At 42.6% G+C, this 17,441-nt stretch overlaps 1 protein-coding gene across 1 annotated transcript in view; it reads right to left on the bottom strand.

The window, feature by feature from the left end:
• The window catches only part of LOC126260640 (uncharacterized), a 564,809-nt gene that overhangs the window by 135,004 nt on the left and 412,364 nt on the right, over positions 1-17,441 (bottom strand). Inside the window, exon 11 of the mRNA XM_049957978.1 lies at positions 14,963-15,067. Within this exon, the coding sequence (XP_049813935.1) occupies positions 14,963-15,067 (105 nt within the window). The remainder of the gene's footprint in view (positions 1-14,962; positions 15,068-17,441) is intronic.

Below are 17,441 nucleotides of genomic sequence, written 5' to 3' on the forward strand. Positions count from 1 at the left end.
AATTCTGTCAGAGACAGCAAAGGACTTGGAAGAGCAGTTGAACGGAATGGATAATGTCTTGAAGGGCCGATATAAGATGAACATCAACAAAAGCAAAACGAGGATAATGGAATGTAGTCGAATTAAGTCGGGTGATGTTGAGGGAATTAGATTAGGAAATGAGACACTTAAAGTAGTAAAGGAGTTTTACTATTTGGGGAGCAAAATAACTGATGATGGTCGAAGTAGAGAGGATATAAAATGTAGACTGGCAATGGCAAGGAAAGCGTTTCTGAAGAAGAGAAATTTGTTAATATCGAGTATAGATTTAAGTGTCAGGAAGTCGTTTCTGAAAGTATTTGTGTGGAGTGTAGCCATGTATGGAAGTGAAACATGGACGATAAATAGTTTAAACAAGAAGAGAATATAAGCTTTCGAAATGTGGTGCTACAGAAGAATGCTGAAGATAAGACAGGTAGATCACATAACTAATGAGGAGGTGTTGAATAGGATTGGCGAGAAGAGAAGTTTGTGGCACAACTTGACTAGAAGAAGGGATCCGTTGGTAGTACATGTTCTGCGGCATCAAGGGATCACCAATTTAGTATTGGAGGGCAGCGTGGAGGGTAAAAATCGTAGAGGGAGACCAAGAGATGAATACACCAAGCAGATTCAGAAGGATGTAGGTTGTAGTAGGTACTGGGAGATGAAGAAGCTTGCACAGGATAGAGTAGCATGGAGAGCTGCATCAAACCAGTCTCAGGACTGAAGACCACAACAACAACAACTTTTCTTGGGTTCTATTTTTCAATCTTTTGGCTTAATTCTGCGATCATCAATATCTGTTCTGCACCTGCATTGCTTGTAACGGTTATGGTCGCACAGTTGATTATCGCACTTGGCAGAGCCCCAGCCGGCCTCAGTGGCCGAGCGGTTCTAGGCGCTTCAGTCTGGAACCGCGCGACCGCTGCTGTCGCAGGTTCGAATCCTGCCTAGGGCATGGATGTGTGTGGGGATCTTAGGTTAGTTAGGTTTAAGTAGTTCTAAGTTCTAGGGGACTGATGACCTCAGACGTTAAGTCCCATAGTGCTCAGAGCCATTTGAAAAGAGCCGCAGTACTAAGTTTATATGTTTACTTCTGTCGTCGAGCGGCCTCTCGGCGGTTTGCTGTACGTAGAATGCTGTGTCTGCTCGACATACTTCTCCCGAGCGAGAGGCAGTATGTTTATGATCAGTGTTTTTGGATTTTGTCTTTCACATTACTTACGACAAGCGGACCATTTATGTCATGACTTAAGAACAACTAGGCAAGGATTTAGTATAACGTTGTTATCAGTATGAGTTGTCAATTTTATTCGTTAAGATGCTGTAGTTTTACCCTAAATTCCTATTTTGTTTAACTGCAGGCAACCCGATGATGTTCAACGAACGAAACCGGTCGTAACACAATGAATGTGTAACAATACATACAAGGCGCTTTTCATTAATCATCAATACTAGTGTCTGCTGTGGTGCTCCACATGATCAGTAGTCACGTAGATGTAGATGTGCAGGGTGGCACAGTTAAAAAAGTAGCCCGCCTCCCCTTTGAATGCGTATACAATATTTCGATTTCTGAAGTATGCAGCTACAACACTGGGCAGTTTTACGCAGTAATCGATTGTTAGCATTCTTCTGTCAGCATTTCAGTTTATTTCATCAGTGAAGTTAAACATTTCTCTTTGCGGTCAGTGAAATGACTTTCTCGTTTGAAGAAAAAATTGAAATTGTGGAAGAACATGTGAAAACAGGTTCGTTAAGGAAAATCGCGAAATTTTCGAAGTCAAGTGTCTGGTTGGAGGAATACCAGCAAAGAGAGCCATACAAATTCTGTATAAGAATTGACGCACCTACGGATCCGTGCAAAATGTAACGACAAAAAATTCCTTCAATTCGCACCCCAGAAGCTACTGCAGACATTCACCGAAGAACTATTGACAGCCCAAAGACGTCTACACGTAAATTGGCCCAACAGGCGCATGTAAGTAGGAGGACTTGCAAGCGGATATTAAAATGTCTTAATTTGAAGCCATATCCTGTGACGGTTGTGCAGCAATTACGGGAGGAGGACAGCCAGAAAGTGTAAATTACTGCACGTGGCTTTTGAACAACATCAAGGATAGTTTGTTAGGCCTTTCCATTGTATCATGAGTGATGAAGCATGGTTTCATCTTTCCACTCGTGTGACTTCATAGAACACGGAGAACCTTAAAACTGTATATCACAACCACTCCTTGACAAAAAAAAAAAAAAAAAAAAATCGGCATTTAGTGCTCTATAGCAGGCACGCGCATCATGCGACTGATATTTTTTGACACTATCCTCAACACGGTTACATATACAGAAATTTTTGATGTACTTTAAGCTCAACTCACTGAATATGAAAGATAATATTGCTTCTTCCAGCAAGATGGGGCACCATGCCACACATCTTAGGTATTGCTGGAACGAGTCCACGATGTCTTCACTGAGGAACGAACTGTCAGCAAACATCCATGGCCACCACGTTCGCCGGATCTAACATGTGATTTTTTTTCCTGCGGGGCACTTGAAGAGCAAAACCTATGAAACAAATCCATAGACAATACAGGAACTGAGAAGACAACATCAGCCGTGAAGTTGCCGCCATCGATATCTGTACTTTACGCGGGGTTCTCTGAATACGCTTAGACTTGCACGGCTGTGTATTGATGTTGCAAGGGGGCCCCTTTCAGCATCTTACATGAATTTATTTTTCAATGTAAATAAATGGGAAGTCCATTTCACCTCTTCGTTTCTGTGATTTCGCTACATTTCCCTTATACCTACACTGACTACTTTTACCTGTACCACCTTGTAGTCGTAGATCCCGTGGCTGTGTCATGAGGGGGTGAGTAGCAAGGTCAAGGAGACTGCACGAGAAACAGGTCTGTAAACCGAGGATGCGCTCGACAGATACTACTGGAGGGAAACAACCAAGCAAGCGGACCCTGCAACAATGTGAGACACAAACCAGGAAAGAGGGAGTCAAGCGCGGAATCTTTGCGCCAGCCATTTGCGTGGCAGCTGCGCTGGTCCACATTATTTCCAAAAAAAGAAACGCACATCATGCAGCCAGAGGTCGTGCTCGCTTATCAGAGGAAATCAGGCACGTCCCGAGGTTATGCCGGCGCCAGTTCTAAAACGAGTGGATCATACTAAAAAAAAAAGATAGAACCGGAGTAGCGATACTTTCCGTGTCATTCGGTCATCTATAACGATGGAAAATTTAACATGAGTGGACCGCAAGGTAACTCGGGCGTAGCAGAATTTTCCGTGTCACTCGGTCATCTGGAACGATGGAAAGTTTGGAGATTGTGCTCTGTACGCAGTGAAACCAGCCTTTTCGTTCTGTTTCCACGCAAGCGACTGGTAAATATTTGTTTTTCTGACAGCAAAAAGAATTCCGTCAGAACTAATAACGAGATTCGACAAGTATTTTGTCTGGAATGTAGTATTATATGGCAGTGAATAATGGATGTCAAAAAGATGGAGGAAAAATTACTAGGATGGTCGTAAAAAATACCTGAAATGAAATGGACTAACAGAATGAGAAATCGAAAGGCACTTTTAAGAATAGTAGGGGAAAGAAAACTACAATAAAAATGATAAGAATGAGGAATAAGTCTTGGTTGGGACATATATTTTGCGAAGAAATTGCCTGCACAGGAAAGCCATCGCAGCAAAGATTGCTGCGGAGACAAGAAGACAAGAGAGTGTCCAGTCAATATCTGTCGCAAACAAATGCACGAAAGAAGAAGTAAATATTTTCCTTTCTTTTAAGCTGACACGAAATCAACTGGATCTTGGGTTCGAACCGTTAGTAATATTACCGAGCGAGGTGGCACTGTTGTTAGTACACTCGTATTCAGCAAGACGATGCTTATAACCCGCGCCCGGCCTCAAGATTTACGGTTTCCGTTATTTTCGAATTCGCTCCAGACAAATATCAGTAAGGATCCTTTGAAAGAGCACAGCCGATTTCCTTTCCATCCTCGAAACAATTAGAGCTTGTGCTCCCTCTCTAGTAGCTTCGACGTCGACGAGACGTTAAAACCTAATCTTCCTTCTTTAATGGTACACTATACGACAAAAGAAATGACACATCACGAAGGAATTATCCGAATGGGACGGAAGTCAGTAGATATGATGTACAGTCGTGGACAAAACGATCGAGACCCCTCGCCTTTTCGTTATGCTGATCCGCACAGCTTTAAAGTCTGCTACACAGCATAACAGGCAAGGCGACGAAGTGCTACCAACATACTACAAACAGGCGTGAAACTGAAAAACTATCCGAACCTTGTCAAACTGTTTTCAATCAAGTGTAAGACTATATCAACACTGATTAGTGTGTTAAACACAATACGTAAATATAAGATATAAATGAAAGAAGAAACGCTAATTAGTGTGAACTGTACTAATAAAAATTTATTTCAGCTTATCGAGATAAATATAACTGTTTTAGTAAGACAAAGTACTCCAGGTCGTTACGAATTGGCAAAATATTATGCGCATTCGGCCGCGAAACGGTCAGTGTCAACGTTCAGACCAGTCGTACTGGATTACCTTTGCTGACCTACCATGAAATTGTGGAAATTCAGCAATGCGTGAATATTCATACCGAAATTTAGCTAAAAATCATTCAGTGTCACACTTAAGTCAATTCAATTATTGACTGAAACCGAGAAAGTAGGTAGTAACAAGTATGAAATTCTACAAGAGTTTCATATTGACTTCCACAGGGCGCCAGTACAGAATTAAGGTAGCAATAAAACGTATTGGGGGCGCGATAATTTCTAAAAATTGCTTTACTGATAGTCTATCTGCCTCCATCGAAATTAAAACGGAAAACAAACCAGACCTCCCTTGCAGTAGCAAACACCTTTCACTACTCTAGCAGACAACCCAGGCAAACAGCCCTCTATTATTACCCCAGACATGAATAAGCCGACAATTTCGCATTGAAAATGGCAAAATGATCTGCAGTTTCTGTTGCATAGAGCTTTCTGGACCCAAAAACATGAATTTTCTGCCTTTATGTCACCGCTTACGTGACAATCATTCGGGATGTTTATCGAAATAACAAAATACTGTTATTAGCGAGTAAATTTAGTAGGATAATTCTGCACCACCCTAGGAAATAAACGGCGACATAGCTGTCAAACGTATTCTACAATGATTCGAATTCTCAATTAGACTTGCCTCAGCCAGAAAACGTTCATTAGCCGAAGTGTGTCTTAAGCTAGCTAGCAATGGGAATGATCGCACTTCTAAAACGTGGTGGCATTAATACTGGGATCTGAATTACCATGTGTATAGGCAAATGGATTTTATTTGCATTCCTGTAAACGTGATTTGGATCTAAAGCGTAGCTACGATTAATATGCTGATGTATCGACTGTAGCTAGAACATTTTAATAAAAAGTAGGGGGAATTATTTATGCGGCCCTCATCGTCAGTAACTGTGGTAGCTATTTTCGATGTTAGGATTTCGTCACCTAAATCGGTAAAAATGGAACCCTACTTGTCTCACTTTCTTGACCGCCTATCTGTCTACCCAACCCTTAAAACCCGTTTACCTCGAGTACGGGTGGACATAATAAGAGGAAATGTTTCGCACTTCCTGCGGTATACGGTCCCTTGGTGGTGTAAAACAGTGAGCTTCCAAGTCAACGCAATCTAAAGATACGGCCGTTTATGTAAAGAAACTTACGGGAAAGGTCAAAAAATGGCTCTAAGAACTATGCTACCAAACTGCTTAGTTCATCATTCCCCTAGACCTAGAACTACTTAAACCTACCTAACCTAAAGACATCACACACATCAAAGCCCGAGGTAGGATTCCAACCTGCGACTGAAGCAGCCACGAGCTTCGTGACTGAAGTGCCTAGAACCGCTCGGCCACCGTACCCGGCGAAACCTTTTTCACCTTATGTATAATGATAATATATACTGTCTAGTGAGGATAAACTGTATTCGCCAGCAACTCAGATCGTTTGCTCACAGAACATTTACGAAGCTACATTCAAATTTTGTTCGAAGTCGTCTGCAATATCCACTTATAAACACCCTAGGAACGTCGTATCCGATATCCACTCCTGAAGACGCTGGCAGATACTGCAGTACAAGTACTAATTAATTTATTGTTATTGGTCCATGCATGACATTTTATTTCAGTATCAATTTAACGCACCTAGGTGTTGTCTATGGCTGAAAATAATGAACAAAAAATAAATAAACAGCAAACAACTTGATGTTCAAATCAAATGTAATTCACATGTAGCATATTACGACATAATTTCGTTGTTACATCTACATGACTACATCTACTGGATTTCTTTGCAATCCAGATTTACGTGCCTGGCAGATGGCTCATCGAACCATCTTCGGACTATTTCTCTACCGTCCCACTCTTTAACTGCGTGCTGTAAATGGACCACTTAAATCTTTTCTTACGAGCCCTGAATTACATTATTACTATGGTCATTCTGTGTAAGTTCCCGAGGAAATAATGTTTTAGCATTCAGAACACAAGTTGGCGATTGAAATTTCGTTCAAAGATCTCGCTGCAACGAAAAACGCTTTTGTTTTCATGAATGTCACCCCAACTCGCTTATCAAATCTGGGACTCACTCTCCCCTATTTCGTAACATTACAAATCGTGCTACAGTTCTTAGGACGTTTTTGGCGTGCATCGTCAATTACGTCTGTCAAGGATCCCATACCGCGCGGGAATAGCATAGCAGTGGACGGACAAACGTAGTGAAGGCAGCGTTTTCACTAGACCTGTTGCGTATTCTTAGCGTACGGCGAATAAAACGCAGTCTTTCGTTGGCCTTCCCCACAAAAGTATGTTGGCAATCGTTCCAGTTTAAGTTTTACTGGGTACTGAGATGAATATACAGTATTTCGACTTGTGTTTTGTCCTGTAACCGAAAGTTAATTATTGTTACTGGACGCAGCTTTTGTGTTTAATGTATTCCTCATTCAACAGAGTACACTCCTCGTACACCACACGTAACTGTTTCAAAGTATTAAATTGTTACTGATGTCACCAAGTTGCAGTGGTCATCTAAACTTGCCGTTTTGAAACAAAGGAAAATATTATAACGAAATATGGCAACTAAGAAAAGGACTATCCAAATAAACAAACATTTCCGGTTCAAGTCGTTGCAGTACGACTACTAGACCGTTACGTAAATTGGGAGCAAAGTCCATTAGTAGATCGTTATCAGGAAAACCAGCCCTCACAATGCAAACTGCCACTACTAGAACGAAAGTTTCCAAACATGTCAATGAGTAGTCGAGGAAAGTGGACATATTCTGTCTACTGAATCGCAACGCACGCCACTTACGAGGGGACCCGCCAAGTGTCATACCACGATGTTGCTGAAGCTTCGCTCAGTGAAAGAGGGGACAAAAATAAGCGAACACGTGTTTTGGGTAATCTGCATAAGCTCGACCGCTTCTGGGAAAACGACGGTCAAAGTTTTCAATGCGCACTCGCTATAGTGTAGATACTTTTTAGCAGCTGAGCCACCGCTTCAGTTGAATCCTTAGACGCTAAAATGTCTGGTTCGTTTTCGATGGAGGCAGATAGACTATCAGTAAAGCAATTTTAAGAAATTCTCACGCCTCCAATACGTTTCATTGCTACATTTATTCTGTACCAGCGCCCTGTGGATGTCAATACGAAACTCTTCTAGAATTTCATACTTTTTACTGCCTACTTTTTCCGCTTCAGTCAATAATTGAATTGACTTAAGTGAGGCACTGGATGATTTTTAGCTGAATTTTGTTACGAATCTTCACGCATTGCTAAATTTCCACACTTTCATGGTAGGTCAGCAACGGTAATCGAGTATGACTGGTCTGAATGTTGACACAGACCGTTTCGCGACCGAATGCACATAATATTTTGCTAATTCGTAAAGATCTGGGGTACTTTGTCTTACTAAAACAGTTACGTTATCTCGGTAAGCTGAAATTAATTTTTATTACTACAGTTCATACTAATTAGCGTTTCTTCTTTCATTCATATCTTATATTTACGTGTTGTGTATAACACACTAATCAGCATTAATATAGTCTTACTCATGATTGAAAACAGTCTGACAAAGTTCGGATAGTTTCCCAATTTCACACCTGTGCGTAGTATGTTGGTAACACTTCATTGACTTGCCTGTTATGCTGTGTAGCAGACTTTAAAGCTGTGCGGATCAGCATAACGAAAAGGCGAGGGGTCTCGCTCGTTTTGTCCACGATTGTACATGTGCAGACAAACTATCACACTGTTAGAAAAATTGGATGATTTATTCAAGAGAAAGAGGTTCACAAATCGAGCAATAAGTAGCGTCTTGGCCCACCACTGGCCCTTATGCAGTTATGGAATTGTTGGATCTCCTCCTGAGGGATATCAAGCTAAATTCTGTCCAAATGGCATGTTACATTATCAAAATCCAGAGCTGTTTGGAGGGCCCTGACCATAATGCTCCAAAGGTTCTCAGTTGGGGAGAGGTCTGGCGACCTTGCTGGCAAGTATGAAGACAAGCAGAAGAAACTTTCGACGTGTGCAGGCAGGCATTATCTTGCTGAAACGCAAGCCCAGGATGGCTTGCCATGAAGGGCAACGAAATGGGCCGTAGATTACCAACGACGTACCGCTATGCTGTAAGGGTGCTGTGGTAGACGAACAAAGGGGTTCTGCTGTGAAAAGAAATTTCACCGCTGACCATCATACCTGGTTGTTGGGCCATAAGGGGGGCAACATTCAGGTTGGTAGCCACCGCTGTCTGGGACGTCTCCAGCCACATCTTCGGCCTGGAATATGATTGACTGGAGTAGAGTTGTCTTCAGCGATGAGTCCCGCTTTGAAATGAGCCCCAGGAACCAGTGAAGACGTGTCTGGGGACGCCCTGGACAGCAGTGGGATACCAACCTGTCGGTCGCCCGCCATACGGCCCGATAAGCAGGGGAGATGGTCTGGGGTGCCATTTCTTTTCATAGCAGGACATCTATGGTTGTGATCTGCTGCACACTTACAGTAAAGCAGTACGTCAATAATGTTCTACACCCTGTTTTGTTGCCCTTCGTGGCAAGCCATCCTGGGCATACATTTCAGCAAGACAACGTTCAACTGCACACGGCGAGAGTTTCTGGTGATTGTCTTCGTGCTTGCCAAACCCTACCGTGGCCAGCAAGGTGGCCAGACCTGTCCCCAATCGAAAATGTTTGGAGCACAATGGGCAGGGCCCTCCAAACATCTGGTGATTTTGACGATCTAACTCGCCAGTTGTACAGAATTTGTCACTCTAACCCTCAGCAGGACATCCAACAATTCTGTCAATCGATACCAAGCTGAACGACTACTTGCAGAAGGGCCAGAGGTGAAGCAACGCTTTATTGACTTGCTCAATTTGTGAAATCCGTTCTCTTGAATAAATCACCAAATTTTTCTGGATTTGTAATCATTAGTTTGTCTGTACATGTGCATCATATCTGACGATATCTACCCAATACGGATAAGTCCTTTGTGGTGCGACGTTGCTTTTTTGTCTTTTAGAGTGTATTATGAACAACTTTTGAGACAGCTTTTTCTGTGAAGGGTGGTTTTGGTAAATGGGGAAAAACTGCAGGAAACGTTCCTTGAGAGATACAGAGCATTCAAGGTCACATGGACACATGGTTGGAAATTCATTCCACGGGAGGTACTCTCTTGAAGACAGAGATAAGAGTTCTTTGACTGTGTAGATTCTAATGATTGAAAGGACACATGGGAACACACCAGGAAATGGGATTGTTGTGCCTGAAACAGTGTTTCAGCTCCGCACTCAAGAGGGTAGTGAGCTGGAGCACCATCTTGTAACAGCCACAGTAGCCTCCACACCACCAAAGGCACTTCTTTCAGCAGGAGAGACAGGGTCATCAACAGGAAGCGTAGATATGCCTCGGCTGTGACGTGTTGTGGAAGGAATACTGGTCGCAGATGGCAGTCGCCAGTAATTCACGTTAAGGCTCGTGCTGATGATTCGCTACCATCATATTATGGGGATTGTTAATAGCCCTCAGGTGGGCGCTGTGAAAATTGATGATACTGTTCCCCCCACAAAGGGAGCTTCATTTGTGAGTAAGATAAATGATAGACATTCAAGCACGGTCGTGGTTGTGCGACGAACCAGCGACAAAACCATCGCCATGAAGACAAGTTAGTAGTTAATCAACCATGCACGTGTTGTAAGTGGCACAGATAGTGGTAGTTCTCATGCAGAATGTTGCACACAGTTTTCTGGTTTACTTTCGGCTAGTGGGCCATCTGCCTGTTGCTGGTACTGGGGTTACTGTCAGAGATCTTTTACCCTCCTCTTTCCAGTAGCTCTACCTCCATGGAACACGTTTGTAACTGTACACCCATATAACCTGTTTCTGCTTCTTATCCTCTCAGCTGTCGTTTCCTGCAGTTTGCCCTCATTTATCTACATCTGCATGATTACTCTGCAATTCACATTTAAGTGCTTGGCAGAGGGTTCATCGAACCACAATCGTACTATCTCTCTACCATTCCACTCCCGAACAGCGCGCGGGAAAAACGAACACCTAAACCTCTCTGTTCGAGCTCTGATTTCTCTTATTTTATTTTGATGATCATTCCTACCTATGTAGGTTGGGCTCAACAAAATATTTTCACATTCGGAAGAGAAAGTTGGTGACTGAAATTTCGTAAATAGATCTCGCCTCTTTGCTTTAATGACTTCCATCCCAACTCGCGTATCATATCTGCCACACTCTCTCCCCTATTACTTGATAATACAAAACGAGCTGCCCTTTTTTGCACCCTTTCGATGTCCTCCGCCAATCCCACCTGGTAAGTATCCCACACCGCACAGCAATATTCTAACAGAGGACGAACGAGTGTAGTGTAAACTGTCTCTTTAGTGGACTTGTTGCATCTTCTAAGTGTCCTGCCAATGAAACGCAACCTTTGGCTCGCCTTCCCCACAATATTATCTATGTGGTCTTTCCAACTGAAGTTGTTCGTAATTTTACCACCCAGGTACTTAGTTGAATTGACAGCCTTGAGAACTGTACTATTTATCGAGTAATCGATTTCCAACGGATTTCTTTTGGAGCTCATGTGGATCACCTCACACTTTTCGTTATTTAGCGTCAACTGCCACCTGCCACACCATACAGCAATCTTTTCTAAATCGCTTTGCGACTGATACTGGTCTTCGGATGACCTTACTAGACAGTTAATTACAGCATCATCTGCGAACAACCTAAGAGAACTGCTCAGATTGACACCCAGGTCATTTATATAGATCAGGAACAGCAGAGGTCCCAGGACGCTTCCCTGGGGAACACCTGATATCACTTCAGTTTTACTCGATGATTTGCCGTCTATTACTACCAACTGCGACCTTCCTGACAGGAAATCACGAATCCGGTCACACAACTGAGACGAAACCCCATAGGCCCGCAGCTTGATTAGAAGTTGCTTTTGAAGAACGTTGTCAAAAGCTTTCTGGAAATCTAGAAATACGGAATCAACTTGAGATCCCCTGTCGATAGCGGCCATCCTGTATATGAGGGACATTCAATAAGTAATGCAACAATTTCTTTTTTTTCTGAAAGCAGGTTCGTTTCATTCATGATTCCAATATAGCGTATTATTTCCCATTCTTTTGGCTCCAACCCTATTTTTAAACATAGTCTCCATTCAATTTGATTGCCTTGAGCCACTTTACTGATAGGGCTTGTATCCCCGCATGGTATCACATTACTGGATGATCCTGGACATGCCGTCTTGTTGCACCAATAATCTCCAAATCATTCATGTACTGCTTCCCATGGACAGCATTTTTCATTGGGCCTAACAGACTGAAGTTGAAAGGTGCGAGAGTCGAGCAGTAGGATGGATGGGGGAAAAGAGTTCAATGAAGTTTTTTGACCTCCTCTCGGAGGTCAAAATCTTCTATCTGAAATAACGTTAGGGATGCACCCGACGATAAACGAAGAAATATCCTCTAACATTGTAACTTCTGTGTTCATCGCACTCTTTTTCTGTTTGTAACATAGCTTAAACCTGCTATACGTCTACTAACAGAAAAATGAAGTGGTTTGGACAAGCCGTATAGTACGGGTATATTAGTTTGGCTTCGGGGACACGCGACGCAACATTAAACCTTTTACTTAGCTTAAAACATAGTTTGAAGAAAGACAGTACATTTATAGCAGATATAGATAAATAAACAAATAAATAAATAATTCCCATGAAACCAGTCATGTTGTCTACAAGCTAAGCTGCAAGCACTGTGCTACATTCTATGTAGGTATGACAACTAACAAGCTCTCAGTCCACAAGAATAGCCATGACAAAATGTGGCCAAGAAACAAGTGGACCACCCTGTTGCTGAACACTCTGCCAAATATGATATCCTTCATTTCAATTACTGCTTCACTGCCTGTGCCCTATGGATGCTCCCCACCAACACCACCTTTTCTAAACTGCACAGGTGAGAAATTTCCCTGCAATACATCCTACCTTCATTAGTCACTGTCCTCACCCACCCAGCCCCTTCCCTGTTCCCATCCGAGCACTACACAGCCGTCTTTCCACCACCACACCCAGTCTTTTTATTTCTCTCCTTATCCACTACTCCCCCCCCCCCCCAACATCTCCCGTGCCCTCTGTCTAACCTGCAGCACTTCACTGTCTGCCACCCCCACCATACTACCCCTCCCCCTCCCCATCCCAGCCTCCTCCTTACCCCCACCCCGTCACCACTCCATCATGCACTGGTGCTGCTGCTTGCAGTGTGGTTTCAGTTACCTGAGATTGCAATTGTGTGCGAGAGTTGCGTTTGCTTGAGTGTGTGTGTGTGTGTGTGTGTGTGTGTGTGTGTGTGTGTGTGTGTGTGTGTGCGTGCATCTATTGTTGACGAAGGCCTTAATGGCTGAAAGCTTTAATTGTGAGAGTCTCTTTGTTGTGCCTATCTGCAACTCAGCATCTCCGCTATATGGTGAGTAGTAACTCCCCTTCTCATAATACTGTTAATAAATAAATAAATGTGCATCTGTAAGGCCTCCCACAAGTGTCTACATAACAGTTTACATGCAGAGTATATATTTCTATTTTTCCCAAATTAAAGTTATCAAACTACTGACAACAAACACATAAGTCTGAGATGGTAGATTGTATAGAATAGTCTTACAGTTATAGAGGTCATCTTACATTTAGAGATGAAGCTTTGACTATTGAAGTCGTGCAGATTTATTTTGAAAAATTCGGGAAGGCAAGGCTTGGCAATTGATATTTGCATCGAAAAAGGCTTAAGTTTTCCCAATATGTTGAACTGTTTGATACAGTATCAACATTGCTTGAATGATTATGTGACATTGACTCACATGACACTAGTGCAAGAGATATGCAAGAACCTATGAACTGGGCACTGCAACAGCCTATTGCTTGGATTAAAATGTGACGATTTTGTGAAACACACAAAGAAATAGCACTAAATTCTACCATTGTACAAACTTGTACCATATTTGAACAGGTTTGCAATAAACATTGTGAAACACATTTGGATTAGGTATACAAACATTAATGCTGATTTTTAAGTAAATGTAACATTCAAAAACAGAAATGTTGTTCTTCAAAAAACATTGATTCAGAAACCAGACCAGTATTTTATTTGGTTATGGGAGACTAATGATTTACTAAGTGGGTTGCAAATTACAAATTTGGTCACTGTTCATGTATTAGAATACAGGGTAAAAGTGTTACCAGCTTTTAATCATCTTTAGAAGATGATTGTGACATTCAGTTGAAACAAGAAGAAAAATTAATCCAAAATGAAATATCTAACAAAGGAATTAAATTATACTAAACTAACAGTAATTCTTATCGCTAGAATAAATTACAGCAGCAAGACCCGTCATGGGGATAGTAACAACAGACATCACTATGGATCGTGGGATGAGCAGAGGTCTGAGAATGGGACAGAATTGTAACTGCAATCTTTCTTTCATATATTAGTTGGTGTTGTTACATATGACCTGCACTGTAGAAGATATTGCAGTCTTTTTTCACAGTTGCTCAAGGTGAGGGTTGGAAGAGGAACAGTGACACCAGCTCAGCTGTGAGCTTTGAAGATTGTGGTGAGGGGAATGATGAGTGAGTGGCAAATTTCCTCATGTTGCCAACAATGAGAATCTATACAACCTACTTTGGCTTTTTATGAACATCTACCACATTTAAACAGCAGTTTGCCTGAATCTACTTGTAATCTGAATCAAACTGACTTTAAAATTTGGCAAATGCTCAACAACAGTATCCATTTCTGCAGAGGATGGTAAAAGTGTAGATAGGGGCCAGAGGTGTACTTATGTGTGTCTCGCTACAATGTTGTTGAAACTCACCATGACATATGACTGGAATTAAAGGGAGAGTGTCAGCTGGTTCTTCACAGCCAATGAGAGGGTAGCAGGCTGTTGATATTTTTGGATGGAAGACACATACTACAGACTACAGGGTTAGTAAGAAAAAAAAAGTAGAAAACAAAATGGCCTGAAAATTAATGTAAACCAATCTTTCTGTTTATTTTATTTCTTGTAGTATTTTCAAAATATAGACAATATATGGCACAAGTTTAGAATAGATACATGTTAACTTTTTGGCAGATACTTTACATCAGTAAAACAGTTGTAATTTTGATTAGTCAGAATAAGGCAAAAATAAATTTTTTCAATGAGCCTCTTAAGAAAGAGGGGGGGGGGGGGTCACCTCATACCCAAGATCATCTTAAACTTCAGTAAATATGGTAAATATTGTGAGGCAAAGAACAATCCTCTTATACTCACTGCTACTAGATACCATAACTTCCTAAAAAAGTTTAATAACTCATTATTCAGAACATTCACTCACCTCTCTTTTCCGCCTTGCATTTATTGCAGTGCAATTTAGTTCTGTAACTTCACGTTTAGGTAGCCATGGTCCATCCCACACCTGTACGTCACACAGATACTTGTTCTGAAATAACACCACACCATAAGATGAAAATCTGTGGATTTAGTTTTAACACATGTATACACAAAGAATTAAGTTGTATGAAAAGGAGAAGTCTCCTGAGAAAATTTTACAACTACAAGGAGACAGAATGCGTGGCAAATGATTACTTTCAGGAAGTGAAACTGAAAGTAGTGCTGATGGACACAATTAAAATTTTCAAAATAGTTTTGACAATTTGTGGTATTATGCAACCCAAAACACAACATAAAAATCTTCAAAAGATGCCTTTTGTGCAAAGGTAGTATTATTGTTAACACTGTTAAAAAGCTCTATTCAAATATATATTGAAGTGTGGACTTGGTTGTCACTGCTTACAGTCATAAGCATGCAGCAATCTGGCTTTATTGCTGTACCCAAGCACTACACTCAAGGGTGAGACTTGGTGACAGGAAATGATGGGAATCGTTTTTGCCAGTGACACACATTTACTTTTCCATACTTTACAAGATAGCACAAACAATGTTTATCATTAATGTCCATACATACAGATCCATTGTACTGGCAGTATGGTTCAATGACCGATCTTGGTGGGGTATACACTCTGGTGATGAGCTGTGGCGCAACCATGTGGACCACGCAAAACAAATGTTGCATCTCCGAAAGTCCAGTTTTTGATGTGACCCATGGATCGTCGTGACTTTCACATGTGGGAGAAAAAGCTCTACAAAATGAATAGATGCACGTCGTGAAATGAGAAAATGTGCAAGATTTCACATACACGGTTGTGAGGGATCGTGTTAACTTGGCTTGGTTTATGGCGAGAAAGGTCGGAGATGACGAGAAAGGTTGGAGACATGAGTTGCATCACCTTTACCAGCTCGCACTGCCTGCCTGCTTTGTCCCACATGGGCCTGTGCATGATGCACCATTGCCAAAATTTGGTGTAGCAGGAAAGCTGCATGTGTGGGCCATGCAAATGCCTGGCACCATTTAGTTGTGTCAGCTGTGCTGCAATTCTGCCCTTCATGCGTTTCTCTCAGGGAGCAGCGTTCCATAGCTGCAAAAAAAAAAATGCCGATCGGTCCGTGGCCTGCATTTGTTTAAGTTCGCATGTTGCATGGTGACAGTGTGGGCACAGCTGCGCTGGGCTGGTCAGCAGTGGAGGGCTGGTGGCCCATGAAGTCAGCATGCTGGACTGGTGTTGTTGGGCGTGTCCTTGCACAGTCAGCTAGTGACAGTGCCAGTAGCATGTGCTGGCTAGAACCTTTCTGTAGCAAAGTGTGATGTATGCGTGTGGCTGCAAGTCAGTTGGGAAGATGTCTCAAAGGCCGATGCACTGATATCTTAATAACGACATGGAGTGTTCATTAGTGCTACAGTTAATGCACTACAGTAGAACAAATTTCACTTTTTAAATTGTTCAGAGTGACATCAAGAATGACAAGTCCAGGTGTTCACATGTGGTATGTCCCACAAGTTCATCAACTGACTCAGTTGCAGGAGCACAGTGCATTGCTTGATCCAGCCTCAAAACTCGAGGCAACACAGACCCGGAGAGTGTACACGAGTATGGTGTCTTCACGACTTCAACACGGGTCCTAGAGCTGCTAAGGACAAGTCCGGTGGCACAGAGGGCAATGTGTGGAGCTCAATGGCAATGCAAATACAGTAGCTGGCACAAACACCAATCTTGCCTTAACACCCAATGTGGCAGAGCCACAGAGACATAAATGCAGGCCCAGGAGCTGCAAAGGACATGGGAGGCACTGTCTGGAGCTCGACTGGATCTATCGGCTGAAGGTGTGTTCAGCTGGGGATGGGATCTCTACAGCACAGACATTTGAATCAGACCTGGAGGCCAGGGCATGTGCTGTAGTCCACTGGCAGCTGTGGTGAGGGTCCGGGTGGCAGCACGGGCTGCCTGGTTGGTGTGGTGGAAGGTGTATGTGGTGCCAAAATAACAGCAGGCTGCAGTTGTGCGTCACCAGTGACTACAGGTGCGGGATCTGTCTGACTGCTGGTGGAAATAGTGTCATCTGCTGTCAGATCTTCCTCGGGGACTAAAAAGCGTGTGGCTGCTGGAGCAGGCAAGTTGTCAGCTGGCTTGATGCGGTTGGTTGAGACTGTAGACTGTTTCCTGTTGCACTCAATGTCCAACGTTTTTTCCCTCAGGTGATCACATGGTGTGGTCCAGAGCAGGAGAGCTAGAGAGGTGACTGTTCTGTGTCGGTATGCAACATGATGTGCACGCAGTGCTGCAGGTTGATGTGCACGAATATCTTCCCAGTGCCGTACTGCATCGGCTCGTGCTCTCGGAGACCAGCCATTTGAGTGCACAGGCATTTTACCGGAGTGGGTGCCATGGCTCCATGTGGGGGTGATACTTCTACATAAT

The sequence above is a fragment of the Schistocerca nitens genome, chromosome 5 (assembly GCF_023898315.1).
Source record: "Schistocerca nitens isolate TAMUIC-IGC-003100 chromosome 5, iqSchNite1.1, whole genome shotgun sequence".
In the NCBI taxonomy this organism is placed as follows: Eukaryota; Metazoa; Arthropoda; class Insecta; order Orthoptera; family Acrididae; genus Schistocerca; species Schistocerca nitens.